This window comes from Sphaeramia orbicularis, chromosome 13, assembly GCF_902148855.1.
Source record: "Sphaeramia orbicularis chromosome 13, fSphaOr1.1, whole genome shotgun sequence".
Lineage (NCBI taxonomy): Eukaryota > Metazoa > Chordata > Actinopteri > Kurtiformes > Apogonidae > Sphaeramia > Sphaeramia orbicularis.
In genome coordinates, this window is record NC_043969.1 from 32,810,448 (window position 1) to 32,827,120 (window position 16,673).

The following is a 16,673-nucleotide window of genomic DNA, read 5'->3' on the forward strand; positions in this document are numbered from 1 at the left end:
TGGAATGCCTAAAAGCACTGTTTTTGGCAGTACAATGCCATAGCTGTTGATGTAAGAACTTAAATGATTTTGGTTATCAAGAAAACCATGGAAAATCAGCTCTGAAATGAAACTCTTATGAGCTATTTGTGTTATCATTATATTTGTCCAAACAAATGTACCTTTATTTGTACCAGGCATTAAAATGAACAAGAAATTGAAGAAAACAAGGGTGGTCTAATAATTTTTTCCATGACTGTATTCAATAGTACTTTAAGGTGAAGTATTTAGATTTATTTCTCCTGTGGTTGAGCAGCGGTAGGAGCCTGCAGACCAGACTGGCGTGAACTCGATGACCTGTTGATGAAGGATGCGGTGGTTTACGTTGACAGCAGAGAGGCAGCAGCGGCCGAGTCTGGTGACATCATCCTTTCTGGGGTCAGATTTTAACTGAGATAACACCAAAGATGTGTAAGGACTGTATGTGGGAAAAAATACTAAGGAATTTTCCTCAATTTCAGACCAAAGTGTTTGCAGAGCTCGGAGAAGTTCTCAACGGGACAAAACCTGCTCACAAGGAGAAGACAACGGTGTTCAAATCTCTCGGTAAGCCTGGCTGTTATGTACATTTTTAACTCAATAAGGTGTTAATGTTTCATGTTTCAGCCTTGTTTATGTATTTTTACAACAGGCCTTGGAATTGAAGATGCAGTGTCTGCTCAACTGGTATTTGACAAATGGAAATCAAGCCATCAAACTACACTTGACTCCTGATGTTTCTGATATTATTGGTACATAATCTATTTCTACAGAAAATACAAGAAGATACCTACCTGAAAATCTGTCAAACAGACTAAATTGTACTGTCAAATATCAAATATTTTTCCCCTTTTCATGAAATGATCGTGAAAATGTGATTTACTCTTGATGGACAAAGTGTAACTGGGGGTATGTAATCATTGCACCAAGTCAAAGGTGATTATTATTAAATGTGATGTGTTTAAATGGGAATAAAAAGGGGAATGTCTGAAAACAAAATTATTCCAACTTAATGGGCAACAGTGTAGAAGATTCATGTAGGATGTCACCACTAAGACAAATATTCCCTTGAGCTTTGGGCCACACTGATGAGTATTTTTGAGCGTATTATGACATTTTATGGATTATTAAATGAATAAAAGCAAACTAAATGGTCTTTTGTCCAAAATATATACAGGATTTATTAGTTCCTTATGAAGTGTCCAGGCCCTTCAGGTCATCTGGGACAAGTCTACTGTGTATTATCAGAACCAGAACTAAACACAGTAAAGCAGCAGAACTGAAAGCATTATTTTTGCTGCAGATTTTGAATAAATTCTTCATCCTTGTTTTCTTAATGCACTTTTATTCATACCATGTTCTGTTTCAGTGATTTTAAAGTATTTTATCTTTAAATGCTTTTATTGCCTTAGTTTGTTCCGAGCTATTTTGACTTAATTTTAATGTTATTTTTATTCAACTAAATGTATTTCCATACCTTTGTAAAGTACGTTGAATCGTCTTGTGTATCAATGGTGCCATCCAGATACACTTGCCTTGACTTACATCATTTCCCTAAACTTTTGAGTGAGTTTTTGTCCAACACCGAGGTACAGTTTATGATCCTTTAATCCAACTGTGAAGTCTGACATTTTTGCATTGAAATGAAAATAATTAATAGAATTAGTAGCTTTAATTTATCAATATCTGATTTCTTGCTTTTATGTAACTGCACACTTGTTTTATAATGTTCTTAATCCTACTTTGTAAAGTATTTTCAAGTCTCTCTGTGGTTATTTGTAGACTAATAGTCTCTTAAATAAATTATGCAAATATATAGTAATTGCACATTTAATCCAAACCACGCACACTGTGCAGTTGACCTGATCAAAGTCTCTCATTGCCTCAGTGTCCTCCTTTGACCAGCACCAGGCCTTTGCATTGCACCATCTAGTGGACATTTCTAAACAGTTACGTGCATGTTTAACATTGATTAATTTATCTGGGAAAACAAACTTTCCCTCAGTAATAAAGCTTATACACAGTAAAGGCAAGTTGCAAAAAGCGGGCTTTATTTTGCAAGTGTATTAAACACAAGGCAAACTTGACTCTGAATTTGACAGTAAACTGATCAGATGATGATAAGGCATAAGATTAAACTACAGTTCCCACAAAGGGGAAATTCACTAGATCAGGTAGCAACAGGATAAAAAGCAAGAAAATGTGCATAGATTAAGAGGAATGTATCAGAGACTCAGCATTCATATCATATAGTGCAGTGCTACAAATTTCTCTCCACAGGTTGCAGCTGAATGTCCCCAATCTAAAAGAGAAAACATATGGAGGTTGACTCACTGAATTTGCTACTGAGTGAATGAGCAATGGTTGGAAATATGGAATACAGTGGGTTACTGCAAAGAATCACTTGAATATGTACAGGAATATGGATTTGTATACCCTACCTGGACATGGGGAGGGGCACTTAAGGCATATATCACAGCATTCGCAATGTCTGTGGCATCCAAACACTGTCCAACAAGTGAAATATTTACAAGTGTAAACTGCAGGAAAAAATGTTAGTAATTCGATAAATGTTGTTCAGAAGGGAAAAGGTTGTATTTACCTTTATTTGTCTGTATGCAGCAGCAACTTTTTCAGGAATCTGGCTGTAAAGTCGGAACGCAAACTCAGTTTCCACCACACCAGGAGAGATGCACTATGAAGGAATTAGAAATCAAATCATGAAATGCCTTTAATGTACAATAAAGAATGAACTGAGAATCCAAAATCTGTCTCCACAAGACCAGGAGAGATAGCCTGAAGGAATTAGAAATCATGAAACAGATTAACAATAATTAATGAAGTAAGGAGAAGTGCATTTCTGGTGAAAATCTTTTTTCCTCATCTTACGGTGGCTCTTATGTGGGTCTTGGCTTCACGCAGTTCCTGTCTCAGACCCTCCGTCAGAGCGGTCACAGCAAACTTCGTGGCAGTGTAGACATGAGTATCAGCATTGGCAAGCACACGATGTCCACATATGCTGCAAAACAAACAGATGACAAGTGGTAGGAAAGGTGGAGGAAGTCTGCAAGGCTTCCTGCAAAAATTTAAATATATTTTTGAAAGTAAATCAAAAACCTAATTTCCTAAGTCAGTCTTTTCACATCTGATATAATGTCCTACATTCACAAAAGTTGGGTTTGTACAAACTTTACCTGTTTATGTTTATGATGTGTCCATCATCAACATTTCTCTCTTTCATTGACTGATAGGCTTCACGAGTGCATATGGACAATGCAAGGACATTAACCTGCAAAAGGACAAAAGGGTTACCAAAAGGACTTGGCTGAAAAGAAAAGGAAACATGTAACATAGAGGAATAACATTTTACATGTAACTTAATTTCCATCTTTATCATGGTGGAAAACTTTGGGAAAAAGTTAATGTTAAATTTACGTAATTATACTTGACTATATGTAATCTGTCAATTGTATTGATCAGAAGCTTTTAGTTTTCCCTCATTACTTTGGCTTTTTTGGCAAGAATTTACCAGAAAAAACTCTTTAATATCATAGTGAAAATACATTTTTACAAACTAATCAATCAAAAACAGTCAGTAATTGGACCAAAGCTCTTACATCCAGCATGTTTTTCCAGGCACTGGTTTTCCCATTTAACAGTGGCTCTGGATGAGCCAAGCCAGCGTTGTTGATGCACACATCTACACCCTGGTGCTGGGATTTAATGGCAGAGAACATTGACAGAATCTCCTCCTCGTTGTTCAGGTCACACTTGAAAGGCACTAAAACACCGCTGTAGCCTGATGTTTGACACTCAGCTGCCAGTTTCTGAAAGACAAAAAAAAAAAAAAAAATTCTGATCAACTTCAGAAACAACTTTATGAATAAAATCCCCAGATTAATAACATAAGTGACCTTATCAGAAATTATCACCTTCCAATCACTGTCATATTATTCTCACTGTCTTCATGAGAGAAACTAAAGGTGATACACAACAGATCTTGATGAATTTCATCTTACATATTTAGTTTATAGGGGTCCTTAAGAAAGGCTACACTGATTTTATATGATACTTTCTCCTCTGCCCTCTTCAAGGTTAATGTTAAAACTGCATTGACTTTGATTATGTAAGTGGAATTGGCTCATCTTCAACTAAAAACTACTGCAGGATTATTTCTGTAAAAAGGCAGTGATTGGAAAATTATTATTCTGTCAACATTACATATAGAAATTATGAAGGTTCACATCAATTACAGACTCCTTGTTCCTTGTGATTCAACTTTAATAACAATAAACAAAAGAATAAATTAGTTTCAAATGTCCTCACTTCTCAATCTGAAAATGTTTAACCCAGAAACAGAAAATCAGTGGTTTGCTAGATTGTATGCTCTGTGCACTTGGAGATCCATAAAGTTGATTAGGAGGTAATCATCGCACACTGTGAACATGAGTGTCATGAACTGTTGCATACAAAACAGATAAGTACTCCAAATTAAATAAAAACTGTCATTATGGTATTTTCTCTCTTTTACTTCTACATGAATGTTCAGTTCTTTGTATTTTGTTAATATCAGCTATTTCTTATTATGTTAAAATGCAATAATATATCAATCTGGCCTTTGCCAACCAATAAAACTTATAAAAACAAAGCAAATTAAGTGTAAACCTGTGATCAGGGCGGACTATCTACTGATTCAACCTGTTAGTAAAACACAGAATAAGTTTATCTTCGTTTTCATCAGTGCAGATAGAATATTTTATCTTCAAACCATACCTGTATTTTTTCCACGTCCCTGGCGCAGCCCACCACTTTCATTCCGTGCCGAACCAGTTCTTTAGCAATAGCAGCTCCAATCCCGACCGAAGCCCCGGTGACCAGAGCCACCCTGCCCTTCCACAGGTCCATTACAGCCGGGACACACCTGAAAGTCGAACCTAAACACACAACACTGGCATCGACAAGTCAGATCTTGTTAGTTTCTTGTGGGTAAAGGTCCTGAACGCATCACGCTGGGAGACGTTGACCTGCGTCTGTGCGTATGACGTCATGATGAGACCGAAGTTTCCCAACGTTAGATAAACACCTTGACCTGAAATGCACTTTCTGTTCTGTGAACACTGGAACAGTTTCTCATTTATTTTGGCACTTCCCGGTTGCCCAAAGCTTTTGGTTTGATATTTGCAATTTTGTTGCTAGACACATTGAAAAAGATTTCAAGTTGTTTTGGAGAGATGTGCTTTTTGACCTCTCTGATCTTAATAGAAATAAGACCAGTTCTAAGGAAACATTCATTATTAACCTTATCATTCTTTTGGCAAAATTCCACATTCACAAATGTAAGTTCTCTCATCAAAAAACTTCTTTTATTGCTTTTCACAGTGAGGTCAAACAGTACATTGACTCAATTAAGGTTTTTCTTAATCAAAAGGCAACAAGAACTGTGAACATCTGTGTACATTTTGGCTTTTTTTTTTTTTTGTAAACCCCTACACCCCCTGGCAAGTTATATGATGTGATTCTTCTGTTTTATGTTGAATTCCTGTCATTTTACATGCTTTGCACAGTTTGTTATTATTTGCTGAAGTTCTTCATTTTTGTAAAACTTGCAAATGATAGATAAACTATATTAAAAAAAAAAAATAAAATAAAAAAAAGTTAGATAAATACCTACACCCTGAACGAAAAATATATTAAATCTTTAGAATTTATCTATAACAAACAAAAGTTCTAGCACTCTATTTATAAACAATTCTTTAAAATAGACGGAATTCTCTGTTGCATTTATTTATTTATTTTTGTTAGATTTGTTTTTATTTATTTTTTATACTATTATTTGTCTATTCTGCTTTGTGTCTTTAAATCTATGCATTATTTTCTTAAACTTCTTTGTTCAAATGCTTTTTCCTTTTTGACATCTTGTTGTTTGTTTGTTCAAAATGTATGTACTGTACACTCAAATATGTTCAATAAAGTTGAAAAAAAAAAAAAAAAGTCAAGTTACGGCCCCAATATCAGCACGAATCCACAGATATGCTCAAAATTGTACTTTCTTTAAATTGTTTTTCATTTTAGAAGAAAAAAAACCCCAAAACAAAACAAACAAACAAAAAAAAAACCCTGAACTAAACCGGTCTTAACAGTAATCTAATATTTGAGTAGCAAACAAGAAAAGTGCCTGTCACTGGTACTAATTTAATTGTTTATTGAAGGTATTACTCATTCTACTGTTTATTTAACACCCCTTAACAGGCTAAATGAGACCAGTATGTCATGAATAATTTCATTAAACAAATGACCAATGTTACAAACTTTGCACTCCTAATCTACCACTGAGCAGATTCAGGTCCACTGTGTTTTCTGAAGTCCACAGACAACAACAGCCATCTACCAGGACATTTTAGAACACTTCATGCCTCCTTCTGCTGATAAACTTTGTAGAGATGCTGATTTCATTTTCCAGCAGGACTTGGCACCTACCCACATTGTCAAAGGTACCAAAAGCTGGTTCAATGATCATGGTGTTACTGTGCTTGATGGACCAACAAACTCACCTGACTTGAACCCCATAGAGAATCTATGGAGTATTGCCAAGAGGAAGATGAGAGACACCAAATCCACCAATGCAGATGAGCTGAAGGACACTAAACCAACCTGGGCTTCCATTCCACCTCCTGAGCAGTGCCACAGGCTGATCACCTCCATGCCATGAAGCACTGATGCAGTAATTCATGTAAAAGGAGGCCCCACCAAGTACTGAGTACATACAAATGAACATACTTTTCAGAAGTCTGACATTTCTGTTGAAAATATCCTTTATTTTTTATTGATTTTATGCAATATTCTAATTTTCTGAGACACTGAATGTTGGGTTTTCATTATCTGTAAGCCATAATCATCAAAATTTCAAGAAATAAGGCTTGAAATATTTCAGTCTATGTCTAATGAATCTAAGTAATATATGGGTTTCACATTCTGAAATGAGTGACAAAAAATACTGAATTTTTTCATGATATTCACATTTTTTGAGATGTACCTGTATGTCATGAATAATTTCATAAAACCAATGACCAATGTGACAAACTTTGCACTGCTAAACAAAGTAATGTCCTTAGTGTTACACTGAGCAGATTCAACAGTACAAGTATTTGTTCTCTGCTGCTAAAATTCACTGAATGAGAGAAAGAAGTGCAAAAATATAGGTCGCATTATGAAGTGACAATATTTGCCTATGTCCTTGGGTGGCCCAGAATACATTATTTACAATGTTAATTATTTACATACTTATGGATTGATCTCATAGGGTGTATATAAGTAAAGAAAATGTTCAATTTTCTTGGCACATACCCTCTGTCATAGCAGTCTAAATCACTGTAAATTGATTTAATGAATCAACACTACAGAAGACATTCAGACATACCTTACTGTTATAGTTATTCTTAAAAAGAGCTGACAGTTTTTGTGTGGATATGAATCCTGCAGTTCATAGTGCCTTAATCCTCATATGAAAAGGAAAATTATTGATATAATTAGAAGCTTTAAGTTATCAACATCTAATTTCTTTCTTACTTTTATGAAACTCACACTTGGCCCTGTTTTCCTTCATTTTATAATGTTCTTAGTTCTACACTGAAAAGTACTTTGAGGTCTCCCTGTGGTTATTTGTGGACAAAGGGTCTTGTACATAAATAATGTAAATCTATGGCTATTATAAATGTTAATCTAAACCAGGCACACTGTGCACAGTTCACCTGACAGGAACCTATCATTGCCTCTGCCCTTCTTTCACCAGTGCCAGGCCTTTGCACTGTACCGTCTAGTGGACATTTCATACATGTTTAACATTTGGTCATGTCATGCACAACAAATTTTACTTCTGTGATAAAGTTGATACACTGTAAATGACTGTTGCAAAAAGGGGCTTTAATCTGTAAGTGTATAAAACACAAGGTAAACGTGACTACAAAGGTTATATTTTGGTTAGTGTTTGAGTTTGACAGTAAACCAATCAGATGAAGAAAGTTTCAGAGGCTCAGTGTTGACGTTATTTAGTGTAGATCTAAGAAATCTGCTCCACAGGTCGCACCTGGATGTCCCCAATCTAAAACACAACACATATGGAGGTTGTCTCATTACCAAAGGTTGGAAACATTGAATACAGTGAGTTACTGCAGAGAATCACTTAAATATGAACAGGAATATGGATTTGTATACACTACCTGGACATGGGGAGGGGCACTTAGGGCATATATCACAGCATTTGCAATGTCTGTGGCTTCCAAACACTGTCAAAGAAGTGAAATATTTACAAGTGTAAAACTTTGGATGAATAAATAAATGTTAGAAAGGGAAAAGGTTGTGTTTACCTTTATTTGTGCATATGCAGCAGCAGCTTTTTCAGGATTCTGGCTGTGGAACCGGAATGCAAACTCAGTTTCCACAAGACCAGGAGAGATGCACTATGAAGGAATTAGAAATCAAAGCATGAAATGCCTTAATGTACAATAAAGAGTGAACTGAGTTGAGCTAAAGAGGAGGTTTATTTTGGGTGAAAATCTTTTTTCCTCATCTTACGGTGGCTCTTATGTGGGTCTTGGCTTCACGCAGTTCCTGTCTCAGACCCTCCGTCAGAGCCGTCACAGCAAACTTTGTGGCAGTGTAGAAATGAATATCAGCACTGGGAAAAACAAGATGTCCACATACACTGCAAAACAAAAAGAAGATGAGTGGTAGGAAAGGTGGAGGAAGTCTGCAAGGCTTCCTGCAAAAATTTAAATATGCTTAAGAAAATAACAAATCAAAAACCTAATTTCCTAACTTTGTCTTTTCATCTCTGATTTGATGTCCGACATTCACAAAAATTGGACTCGTACAAACTTTACCTGTTTATGTTTATGATGTGTCCATCATCAACATTTCTCTCTTTCATTGACTGATAGGCTTCACGAGTGCATATGGACAATGCAAGGACATTAACCTGCATGAGGACAAAAGGGTTACCAAAAGGACTTGGCTGGAAAGAAAAGGAAACATGTAACATAAGGGAATAATATTATACATGTAACTTAATTTCCATCTTTATCATGGCGGAAAACTTTGGGAAAAGGTTAATGTTAAATTTACCTATTCATACTTGACTATATGTGACCTTTCAGTTTTATTGATCAGAAGCTTTTAGTTTTCCCACATTATGTTTACTAATTCTAGTTTAACAGTTAATCCTGCTGATAAGTGCTTGTAAAAACAGTTCCCTTCCTCGGATATTTTCTCCTTTTATTAGTTTTATAAATGGAATCATGGTAAATATAATGTGGCTTTTTTGGCAAGAATTTACAGGGAAAAACTCTTTGATGTCATAGTGAAAATACATTTCTACAAACTAATCAATCAAAAATAGTCAGTAATTGGACCAAAGCTCTTACATCCAGCATGTTTTTCCAGGCACTGGTTTTCCCATTTAACAGTGGCTCTGGATGAGCCAAGCCAGCGTTGTTGATGCACACATCTACACCCTGGTGCTGGGATTTAATGACAGAGAACATTGACAGAATCTCCTCCTCGTTGTTCAAGTCGCACTTGAAAGGCACTAAAACACCGCTGTAGCCTGATGTTTGACACTCAGCTGCCAGTTTCTGGAACAGACAGAAAAAAAACAGCACCTGATCAACTTCATAAAAAAACTTTATGAATAAAATCACCAGATTGGTAACAAAAGTGACCTGATCAGACATTATCACCTTCCCATCACTGTCCTATTCTCACTGTCTTCATGAGAGAAACTAAAGGTGATACACAACAGATTTTAAAGAATTTCATCTTAACTATTTAGTTTGTAGGGTCCCAAAGAAAGGCCACACTGATTTCATATGACACTTTCTGCTTTGTCCACTTTAAAGTTAATGTTACATTTCATAAAACTGCATAACGGTTTACATTTGTGGAACTGGCTAGTCTCCACTAAAAACTACTGTGGGATCATTACAAACACAGTGACTGACAAAACAATTATTCTGCCAGCATTACATACAGAAATTATGAAGGTTCACATCAGTTGTGAACTCCTTGTTCCCTGTGATTCAACTTGAACCATGATAAATAAAAGAACAAATCAATGTCAGTTGTCGTCACTTCTCTATCTTAGATAAATATGATAATGTTTTACCTAGAAAAACCAGCCAGTCGTCAGTGGTTTGCTACATTTTGAGTTCTGTGCATGAATATGCCATAAACTCAAGTGAAATAGAATGTGTGTGTGTGTGTGTGTGTGGGGGGGGGGGGTTGGACTTGGAAATGCATGAAGTTGATTGAAAGGTAATAATTTCATTGCACTGTGAACTTGAGTGTAATACACTGTGACATTCACAGAAAAAAAAGTGATCCCAGTGAAATAAAAGGTTTAAATAGCATTATGGTGTCCTCCGTCTTTACTTCTACATGAGGCCTCAACAAACTATTAACACTTCAAAACAAAGTGTAAACCAGGGAACAGGGTGGAGTAGCTTCAAGTTCAACTGGTTAGTCTGGTCTGTAACAGGTAAAAATCACAATAAGTCTGTCTTCGTTTTAATCATTGCATATAAAACATTTTGTAGTCAAACCATACCTGTATTTTTTCCACGTCCCTGGCACAGCCCACCACTTTCATTCCGTGCCGAACCAGTTCTTTTGCAATAGCAGCTCCAATCCCAACCGAAGCCCCGGTGACCAGAGCCACCCTGCCCTTCCACAGGTCCATCACAGCCGGGACACACACACACAACTGCACACACACGACAGCCAAACCTAAACACACAACACCAGCAACGGCAAGAGAGCTCTGTCTCAGATAATGAAGACAGATGTAATGAGTTAGTACCCTCCCTGAAGATACAGGTAGAAGATCGAGGTGGTTTACCTGTGTGTACGTCATCATGACGCAATCGTGACAAAAGGAAAGATGCCTACACCCTGATCAAACCTGGTCTTACCTGTAATGTAATATTATTTATGCAACACCTAAGAAGTAGCTGTCAATGGTAGATGGTAACTCTGCCTTTTATTTACTATCGTTTTTCTTAAGCAACACCTATAGCAACGCATTCAGAGAAACGTAAATAATAAATAAATCAATATTTTTGGGAAACACAATACAAACCAAACGACAACTTAAATGAGTAAATACCTAAAACAAGCTAACAGGTCTGAGATGAGTATATGTCTCTACGAATAATTTCATAAAATAAATGGTTAAAATAAATGGACATGAATCCTGTAGTTCACAGTGCCTTAATTCTAATATGAAAAGGAAAATGATTAATATAATTAGTGGCTTTAAGTTTTCAACTTATAACTTCTTACTTTTGTGAAACTGCACACCTGGCAATGTTTTCTTTAGTTTTATAATATTATTAATCCTACTATCTTCTTGAAAAAACAAAAAAAAACTTACAAAGTAATTTGAGGTCTCCATGTGGTTATTTGTGGACAAAGGGTCTTGTACATAAATAATGTAAATCTATGGCTATTGTAAACGTTAATCTAAACCAGGCACACTATGCACAGGTCACGTGATCGAAATCTATCATTGCCTCTGCCCTTCTTTCACCAGTGCCAGGCCTTTGCACTGTACCGTCTAGTGGACATTTCATACATGTTTAACATTTGATCATGTCATGCACAACAAATTTTATTTCTGTAATAAAGTTGACACACAGTAAATAACTGCTGTACAAAGGGGCTTTATTCCGTAAGAGTCTTAAACACAAGGTAAACGTGACTACAAAGGTTATATTTTGGTTAGTGTTTGAGTTTGACAGTAATCCAATCAGATCAAGAAAGTTTCAGAGGCTCGTTGTTCATGTTATTTTGTGTAGATCTAAGAAATCTGCTCCACAGGTCGCATCTGGATATCCCCAATCTAAAACACAACACATATGGAGATGGTCTCATTACCAAAGGTTGGAAACATTAAATTCAGTGAGTTACCACAGAGAATCATTCAAATATGAACAGGAATATGGATTTGTATACACTACCTGGACATGGGGAGGGGCACTTAGGGCATATATCACAGCATTCGCAATGTCTGTGACTTCCAAACACTGTCAAAGAAGTGAAATATTTACAAGTGTAAAACTTTGGATGAATAAATATTAGTAGTCATATAAATGTTAGAAAGGGAAAAGGTTGCGTTTACCTTTATTTGTGCATATGCAGCAGCAGCTTTTTCAGGATTCTGGCTATAGAGCCGGAATGCAAACTCAGTTTCCACAAGACCAGGAGAGATGCACTATGAAAGAATTAGAAATCAAAGCATGAAATGCCTTTAATGTACAATAAAGAGTGAACTGAGTTGAGCTAAAGAGGAGGTTTATTTTGGGTGAAAATCTTTCTTCCCCTTCTTACGGTGGCTCTTATGTGGGTCTTGGCTTCACGCAGTTCCTGTCTCAGACCCTCCGTCAGAGCCGTCACAGCAAACTTTGTGGCGAAGTAAAAATGGACATCAGCATGGGGAACTACACGATGTCCACCCATACTGTAACCAAAACAGATGATGAGCAGCAGGAAAGGTGGAGGAAGTCAATAGTATTTTACTGTATTGTACATATTACATCCATCCAGAGATACACAACTGCTAAAACAGAAACTGTGATACTTTCAGTTGTTCTGTTCAACGTTCAGTATGTAATATTTGTTTATCTTACTGCAAAAATGGAGAATATGACTACATTATTAATAGTGTACTGTATAGTATAGGGAATTATGTAGCTGAGGGACATTTAGATATGGAGACCTGAAGCTGACAATCATCAAAAAAGAAAAAACAAAAAAACAAAAAGACTCATTTGTGATAGAAATGAAAATATTTGTGCAAACTTCATTTATAGAAACAAAACTGGCCATTTTCTAAAATCCAATAAAACCTAATTCCTGTGATATTTTCTTTGAACATTTATTTAACATTTTTGTGTGTTACAGGAATCAAAATCTATATTTTTTTTAATGAAAATGAAAAACAAAAAGTACAGTTACAAACTTTACCTGTTTATGTTTATGATGTGTCCATCATCAACATTTCTCTCTTTCATTGACTGATAGGCTTCACGAGTGCATATGGACAATGCAAGGACATTAACCTGCAAGAGGACAAACAGAAAAGTCAAGAAAATATGCTGAGACAGGCAGTTAGGTGAGTTTGGACAAAGGGACATCGTTATAAAGGAAAAGAAACTTGCGACACAGGAAAATCAAATTCTACTAATATTCTACTAAATCATAATCTCTAATTTAATTTTTTTTTTTATCGTGCTAGAAAAAGAAATAGTCCATTTCAGTAAAAACTGTATCCAAGTCAGTCTAAAGGTTAATGTTACATTTGCCTAAATTATACTGGACTATGTGTAACCTTTGGATTTTATTGACCAGAAGCTTTTCGTTTTCCCACATTGTGTTTTCCAGTTCTAATTTCATTAACAGTTGACTCTACTGATAACTAAATGCTTAGAAAAAAAATTTCCCTTCTTGTATGTTTTACAATTTGTATTGGATTTTAATAGAATCAATTCATTAAAAGCATATAATGTTAAATAGTAAGTCCAATAATTTAACCAAAGCTCTTACATCCAGCATACTTTTCCAGGCGCTGGTTTTCCCATTTAACAGTGGCTCTGGATAAGCCAAGCCAGCGTTGTTGATGCACACATCCACACCCTGGTGCTGGGATTTAATGGCAGAGAACATTGACAGAATCTCCTCCTCGTTGTGCAGGTCACACTTGAAAGGCACTAAAACACCGCTGTAGCCTGCACTTTGACACTCAGCTGCCAGTTTCTGAAACAGAGAAAGAAACCATCTGATCAACTTCAGAAAAAAACTTTATGAATTGAATCACCAGATTGGTAACAAAAAAGACCTTATCAGACATTATCACCTTCCAATCACTGTCATATTATTTTTACTGTCTTCATGAGAGAAACTAAAGGTGATACACAACAGATTTTGATGAATTTCATCTTACACATTTAGTTTATAGGGGTCCTAAAGAAAGGCCACACTAATTTCATATGACACTTTCTCCTCTGTCCTCTTCCAGGTTAATGTTAAATTTCATTAACCCGCACGGACTTTGATTATGTTAGTGGAACTGGCTTGTCTCCACTAAAAACTACCGTGGGCTCCATTCTGTACAAAGATCTTGAATTAAAAAATTATTATTCTGTCAACATTACATGGAGAAATGATGAATGTTCACATCAGTTGCAGGCTCCTTGTTTCTTGTGATTCAACTTTAATTACAATAAACAAAACAGAAAAATCCATTTCAACTGCTGTTGCTTCTCTATGTTACATAAATCTGAACATGTTTAACCTAGAAACAGCAGCCATCCATTAGTGATTCTCTACATTTTAAGTTCTGTACATGAATATGCCATAAACTCAAGCCAAGTAAAAGAAACTGAAGGGGGAAAAGGAAAAGTTGGACTTGGAAATTCAGGAAGTTGATTGGGAGAATATAATTTCATTGCACTGTGAACATGAGTGTAATGCTCTGTTGGATACGCAGCAAATAATCCAGTCAAATAAAAGGTCAAAGGTCATAATGGTGTCGTCTCTCTTTTACTTCTACACGAATGTTCAGTACTTTGTATATTATTATGAGCTATTTCTAATTATGTAAACAACTGCAAAAACAATATATCTAATAGGGCTCTGCACACTTAAAAACTTATATATATATATATATATATATATATATATATATATATATATATATATATATATGTATAAAGTACAGCAAAAATATATTATAAACCCGTGATCATGGTGGAATACCTATCTATTCAACCTGCTGGTCTGGTCTGGAACAGTTTAACACAGAATAAGTCTACTTTCGTTTTCATCAGTGCAGATAGAATATCTTATGTTCAAACCATGCCTGTATTTTGTCCACGTCCCTGGCGCAGCCCACCACTTTCATTCCGTGCCGAACCAACTCTTTCACAATAGCGGCTCCAATCCCGACCGAAGCCCCGGTGACCAGAGCCACCCTGCCCTTCCAGCGGTCCATCACAGCCCGGACACACACACAACTACACACACACGACAGCCGAACCTAAACACACAACACTAGCAACAGCAGAGCAGATCTGTCTCAGATGACACAGACAGATCAAGTTAGTATCCTCCGGGTAGAGTTCATGAACGCATCACGCGTGAAGACGTTTATTTCAGACTGTGCGTATTACGTCATCACGAGGCATTCATGAACCAAAGGAAAAATACACACGCCCTGGACCAGCCTCGTCCCAACGGTACTGAAATGTTATTTGAGTAAGAAATAAGAAATTCTTGTCACTGGTAGACACTTATTCTGCTGGTTTTTTTTTTAACAGCCCCCTTTTTTTCTACGCACATCAGCTAATAGGTCAATAAAATACATTTTCGTAAAACACAATACAATACAGTCCAAACAAGAACTTTAATGAGCAAATATCTAAAACAAGCTAACAATCTGAGAGCAGTATATGTTGTGAATAATTTTATAATAGAAAAGACCAATGTGACAAACTTTGCACCGCTAAGCTAGTACTAAGCAGATTCAACAGTACAAGTATTTGCTCTCTACCGGTAAAATTCACTGAAAGTCAAAGAAGTGCAAAAATAAAAGTTGCATTATGAAGTGACGGTTATGAATTTTGTCTTATCTTTGCTGTTTTCCGACCATAACTTGATTTGATGTGAATGTAGCCTTTGCCAATCCATTATTTTGTGTTACACTGAAATAGTTTCGAGTTGAAACCAATTGCATAGGGGCGCACACTGGCTTTTTGTTTGAGTGTGACACTAGTGTGGGCCCCCCCAGAAGGTGGCGCCCTGGACAGCCTATGGCCATGACACTGGTTCAGTATTTATAATATTATTTATTTACATACTATACATATGATGTCATAGAGTGTATTTAAGTAAAGGAAATGTAAAATTGTCTTTGCACTTATCATCTGTGACACAATCAACAGTCTAAATCTAATTTTAGTTTGATTTAATGAATCAACACTACAGAAGACATTCAGACACACCTTACTGTTTTTGTTATTCTTAAAAAGATTTGAGATAGTTTTGTATGGATATGAATCCTGCAGTTGATAGTGCCTAAATCATCCTAATAAAAGGAAAATTATTATTTAAATTCGTAGCTTTAAGTTACCAACATCAAATTTCTTACTTATATGAAACTCACACTTGGCCCTGTTTTCCTTAGTTTTATAATGTTCTTAGTTCTACATTGAAAAGTATTTTCAGGTCTCCCTGTAGTTATTTGTTGACTAATGGTCTCTTACACAAATAATGCCAATATGCCATTTTTGTATATGGTAATCTAAACCAGGCACACTGTGCACAGTTTACCTGAGTGGAATCTATCATTGCCTCAGTATCCTCCTTTAAATAGTTACTTGTACCAGGCCTTTGCACTGTGCCATCTAGTGGGCATTTCATGCATGTTTAACATTTGATCATTTCTCTGCAAATCAAACTGTCCTTCAGTAATAAAGTTGATACACAGTAAATGCCAACTGCAAAAAGCGTCTATTCTGTAAGCGTATAAAACACAAGGTAAATGTGACTACAAAGATTGTACTTTGGTTAAGCATCTGAGTTTGACAGTAAACCAATCAGATAAG

General features: G+C 36.0%; 4 protein-coding genes across 6 annotated transcripts in view; 1 reads left to right on the forward strand and 3 right to left on the reverse strand.

Annotated features, from left to right (window-relative positions):
• LOC115431985 (ketimine reductase mu-crystallin-like) overlaps window positions 1-2,052 on the forward strand; it is a 15,230-nt gene extending 13,178 nt beyond the window's left edge. Inside the window, exons 7-9 of the mRNA XM_030152740.1 lie at window positions 296-417; window positions 501-585; window positions 671-2,052. Of these exons, the coding sequence (XP_030008600.1) occupies window positions 296-417; window positions 501-585; window positions 671-753 (290 nt within the window). The 3' untranslated portion in view covers window positions 754-2,052. The remainder of the gene's footprint in view (window positions 1-295; window positions 418-500; window positions 586-670) is intronic.
• Window positions 2,048-15,165, reverse strand: LOC115431993 (dehydrogenase/reductase SDR family member 11-like). Of its 3 annotated transcripts, none has more exons than XM_030152752.1 (8): window positions 15,090-15,165; window positions 4,792-4,939; window positions 3,636-3,845; window positions 3,213-3,307; window positions 2,908-3,037; window positions 2,621-2,713; window positions 2,460-2,525; window positions 2,048-2,320 (listed from the first exon to the last, which is right to left on the reverse strand). In XM_030152752.1, the coding sequence occupies exons 2-8, from the start codon at window positions 4,921-4,923 to the stop codon at window positions 2,279-2,281; spliced, it is 768 nt and encodes a 255-aa protein (XP_030008612.1). In that variant the 5' UTR covers window positions 4,924-4,939; window positions 15,090-15,165; the 3' UTR covers window positions 2,048-2,278. The 3 variants fall into 3 exon arrangements, with proteins under 3 accessions (XP_030008612.1, XP_030008613.1, XP_030008611.1); XM_030152753.1 differs by lacking the exon at window positions 15,090-15,165 and adding an exon at window positions 2,780-2,814 and having other exon boundaries at window positions 2,621-2,678; window positions 4,792-5,095; XM_030152751.1 differs by lacking the exon at window positions 15,090-15,165 and having other exon boundaries at window positions 4,792-5,087.
• Window positions 7,918-10,908, reverse strand: LOC115431986 (dehydrogenase/reductase SDR family member 11-like). The gene is made up of 7 exons (XM_030152741.1): window positions 10,619-10,908; window positions 9,438-9,647; window positions 8,898-8,992; window positions 8,590-8,719; window positions 8,382-8,474; window positions 8,235-8,300; window positions 7,918-8,116 (listed from the first exon to the last, which is right to left on the reverse strand). Exons 1-7 carry the CDS (start codon window positions 10,748-10,750, stop codon window positions 8,075-8,077), a joined length of 768 nt encoding a protein of 255 aa, XP_030008601.1. The 5' UTR covers window positions 10,751-10,908; the 3' UTR covers window positions 7,918-8,074.
• On the reverse strand, window positions 11,400-15,094 carry LOC115431994 (dehydrogenase/reductase SDR family member 11-like). Its single transcript, XM_030152754.1, has 7 exons — window positions 14,930-15,094; window positions 13,615-13,824; window positions 13,036-13,130; window positions 12,400-12,529; window positions 12,191-12,283; window positions 12,030-12,095; window positions 11,400-11,911 (listed from the first exon to the last, which is right to left on the reverse strand). Exons 1-7 carry the CDS (start codon window positions 15,059-15,061, stop codon window positions 11,870-11,872), a joined length of 768 nt encoding a protein of 255 aa, XP_030008614.1. The 5' UTR covers window positions 15,062-15,094; the 3' UTR covers window positions 11,400-11,869.
• Window positions 15,166-16,673: the final 1,508 nt, after the last annotated feature.